Here is a 3,725-nt window from a genome sequence, read left to right as displayed (position 1 = left end):
GCCTGGGCTACATAGTGAGATCAAAGCCAGCCTGGACTATATATTAAGAGCATGTCTCAAAAAAAAATTAATAGCTTTCCTGTACACCAACAATGAACCCATTGAGAAATAAATCAAGAAAACAATCTCATTCATGATAGTTTAAAAAAGAAACCTAAGAATCAATCTAACCAAGGAAGTGAAAGACTTGTAAATGAAAACTACAGTACTCTGAAAAAAGAGATTGAAAAGGACATTAGAAAAATGGAAAGACCTGGGTCCAGGGTGGGGAAAAAAAATGGTAAGGCATTCTGTATTCCTGAACAGGCAGTGCAAATATTGTCTAAATGGCCACATTACCAAAACTGATACATAGATTTAATGCAATTCTAATCAAAATACCAATAGCATTCTTCATAGAACTAGAAAAACAATTTTAAGATTTATATGGAGGGGCTGGGGATTTAGCTCAGCGGCAAAAGCGCCTGCCTGGCAAGCGCAAGGTCGTGAGTTCGGTTCCCGGTACCGGAAAAAAAAAAAAAAAAAAAAAAAAAAAAAAAGATTTACATGGAACCAGAAGAGACCAAGAATATCCAAAGCAACTCTCAGCAAAAGGACCAAAGCAGAAGGTGTTATAATCTTGGATTTCAAATTATACCACAAGGTTACAGTGATTAAAAACAGCATGGGCTCCAGGTGTGGTGGCACATGCTTGTAATCCCAGCACTCAGGAGGCTGAGGCAGGAGGATTGCTGGGGATTCAAGACAAGCCTGGGCTACAAAGTGAGTTCAGGACTAGCCTGAACTACAGAGTGAAACCCTATCTCAAAAACAAAACAAAAACAGGCATGAACAAATAGAATAGAATTAAGGATTCAGGAAAAACCCCATCCACCTTCTGCTGTCTGCTATTTTTGACAAAGAAGCCAAAACATATGCTGGAGAAAAAGCCTCTTAACAATTGATGCTGAAAAAACGGGTTATCTACATGCAGAGGAACGAATCTCCACACGTTTCTCACCCTGTACTAAAATCAAATCCAAGTGGATCAAAGACCCAGATGTTAAAAACACAATGTGCTGAGAGGTAAAGTAAATAATTCTCTGGGAAGTACTGACACATAGGCAAAGACTCTCTGAACAGAACCCCAGTTACACAAGAAGTAACACCAAGCGTCAGCAAATGAGATCATAGCAAATGTAAAAGCTTCTGCATAGCGAAGACGACAACCAAATAAAGCTTATGGAATAGGGAAAATTTTTTGCCAGCTACTCCTTGGACAGGGGATTGATATCTAGAATGTATAAAGAAATCAAAAAATTTGACTCAATCAAAAAATAGGCAATTAAAATGAACAGACACTTCTCAAAAAGAAGCCCAAATAGCCACATGAAAAAATGTAATACATGAAAAAATTAGAGAAATGTAAAATTAGAGAAATGTAAATCAAAATAATAGTGAGCGGCCACCTTACTCCAGTAAGAATGGGTATTATTAAGTCCTCAACAACAAATGCTAGTGAGGCTGTGGGGAAAAAGGAGCCCTTCTGCAGTGCTGGTGGGGGTGTAAACTAGTACAACCGCTTTGAAAAGCAGTATGGAGCTTCTTCAAAAAGCTTAAACTAGAGATTCCATCTGATCTCGCTGTACCTCTTCCGAGTATCATCTTACTCATGCGAACCCGTGTTTGTAGCAGCATGGGTCACACGAGCTGAACTATGGAAGCGGCCTGCGTGTCCACCGGCACAGGGGTGACTAGTGAAAACCTGGCCGGTGCGTGGCACGTGCCACGCTCTGTGGATGGCCCCCCGGCCACACAAGTGCTAAACATTTTGTTTTATTTCAGGAATGCATTTTATAGATTAGCCACCATAAAATTTACCCCAGGATGGCTTCCTTCCCTTCCACATGCCTTTGAATCCCTTCTTTCCACTTAATTCAGAGGACGCACAGAATACTAACTCTTAACATGAACTTTAACTTTTTTGGGCGGGGGGTGGGGGGTTGTACCGGGAATTGAACCGGTACAACCGGTTCACAACCGGTTCACAACCGGAAGGACCTTGTGCTTGCCAAGCAGGCGCTTGTGCCACTGAGCTATATCCCCGGCCCTTAACATGAACTTTAGAAAATAAAATTTAGAAAGTAGGTTATAAAAGAAAAAAGTCACCTTATAAATTCCTGAATAAAAATAGGAAATGATTAGGGGATGTCTGCAGTGTAGTTCTCTCTTATCACAGGTAATGAAGAACTCACATTAAATAAAATGCTTTCATTAGAATTTAAATGATAAACAAACACAGTTTTTTCAAATATTCTTGAAGAACCAGAAACAAGATTGTAATTTTTGAAAATTATAGATAATTATAATAAATAAAATAATTTTGATGAACCTAAGAACAGTTTCATTTTAATTATAAACTCTTTATTATTTGATATTCATACACCCAAAGTACGTATTTAATGAATATTTTATACAACCTTAGGAAAGTATTCCAAATACAAAATTATGATTATAAAGTAAAGCAAGTTCTACCAAGAATGTGATTTGGTGCCAGACTGACAACTGTACATCCAATATATCACAATCCTTTTTTCCCTCAAAAAAATGCTTTTTTGGGGAACTCTAAAGTGAGTAATTAATTGCCAAAAGAATAAATAGCTTAAAAAAAAGAAGAAGAAATAGTTTCATTCTGTATAATATAAAAGAGGACACAATACAAAATAAAGCAACAAGTCTTCAGAAGTCCTTTATGTTGCTTCTAGTAAGATGACAGAACCTAAAGCTAAGAGGATCTGGCCAAGTAAAATATCTGTATCAAATATGCCTTTAGCTCTTGCCTTGGAGAAATGATCTGTCAGCCACTCCTGGTAGAACGATGGGCCACAGTAGATCCCAGGAAAATACCTTCGACCACAGCCATGTCCGTAACTGGTAATTCCCATAACAAAAAAACGTTGATACTCTGGTAAGTAGCACATTAATGGTCCACCACTATCACCCTGTCAAAAAATCCCAAGATAGTGTTGGTTACTTTTAGCATTTCTGAAGCACACTAGAACGGAGATAAATTAATTACATTAAACCTATCTTCATATAAACATTTATTTTCAGTGTATCTCCAAGTAATAACATTTTTTTTCAGACAATAGCTAGCTAGATTTTAATAATGGAATGGCCTGTTTTCCCAGCATTTTGAGAGGCTGAGGTACTAGCGGGGCAACTCAGAAAGACTCTGCTTCCAGGTGGGGAGGGGAGGGGAGGGGAGAGGAGAGGAGGAGAAAAAAGAAAGGGAGGAAGGCAGGCTGGCTGGGGAAGTGCTGCAGGGAAGGCCTGGGCTAGTCCCCAGGACAGCCGAACACAAAACAAAGGCGCTTGGAGAAGGAAGTCCAGGGAGACAGTGTCTCAGGAGGATGCGCCCAGGGCACACGTAATAGGCCCTCATAGCACATTACATCATGTGTTGAGCTGGGCGTGGTGGTGCACACCCGTAATCCCAGCACTCGGGAGGCTGAGGCAGGAGGATTGTTGCGAGTTTGAGACCAGCCTGGGCTACAAAGTGAGCTCAGGGCCAGCCTGAACTGCATAGCGAGACCCTGTCTCAAAAGAGACAAAAAAAAAAAAAGAAAGAAAGAAAAAGAAATGCTTCAGATAATAGCAAAAACAATGGGATAAGCATGTTTATTGTCAATATCAATGTGTTTTTTTACTGTAGTAATTTTAACATTTAAACTTGCACCATATTT

The 3,725-nt window shown here is 39.4% G+C and overlaps 1 protein-coding gene across 1 annotated transcript in view; it reads right to left on the bottom strand.

Moving 5' to 3' along the window:
• Window positions 1-2,381: 2,381 nt before the first annotated feature.
• Tmprss12 (transmembrane (C-terminal) protease, serine 12) overlaps window positions 2,382-3,725 on the bottom strand; it is a 26,435-nt gene continuing 25,091 nt past the window's right edge. The window contains exon 6 of the mRNA XM_013508443.1: window positions 2,382-2,981. Coding sequence (XP_013363897.1) covers window positions 2,730-2,981 — 252 coding nt within the window. The 3' untranslated portion in view covers window positions 2,382-2,729. The remainder of the gene's footprint in view (window positions 2,982-3,725) is intronic.

Source organism: Chinchilla lanigera, unplaced genomic scaffold, assembly GCF_000276665.1.
Source record: "Chinchilla lanigera isolate Chin_1 unplaced genomic scaffold, ChiLan1.0 scaffold00146, whole genome shotgun sequence".
In the NCBI taxonomy this organism is placed as follows: domain Eukaryota; kingdom Metazoa; phylum Chordata; class Mammalia; order Rodentia; family Chinchillidae; genus Chinchilla; species Chinchilla lanigera.
The sequence above is the reverse complement of the archived record's forward strand: the minus strand, read 5'-3'. Positions and strand labels throughout refer to the sequence as shown.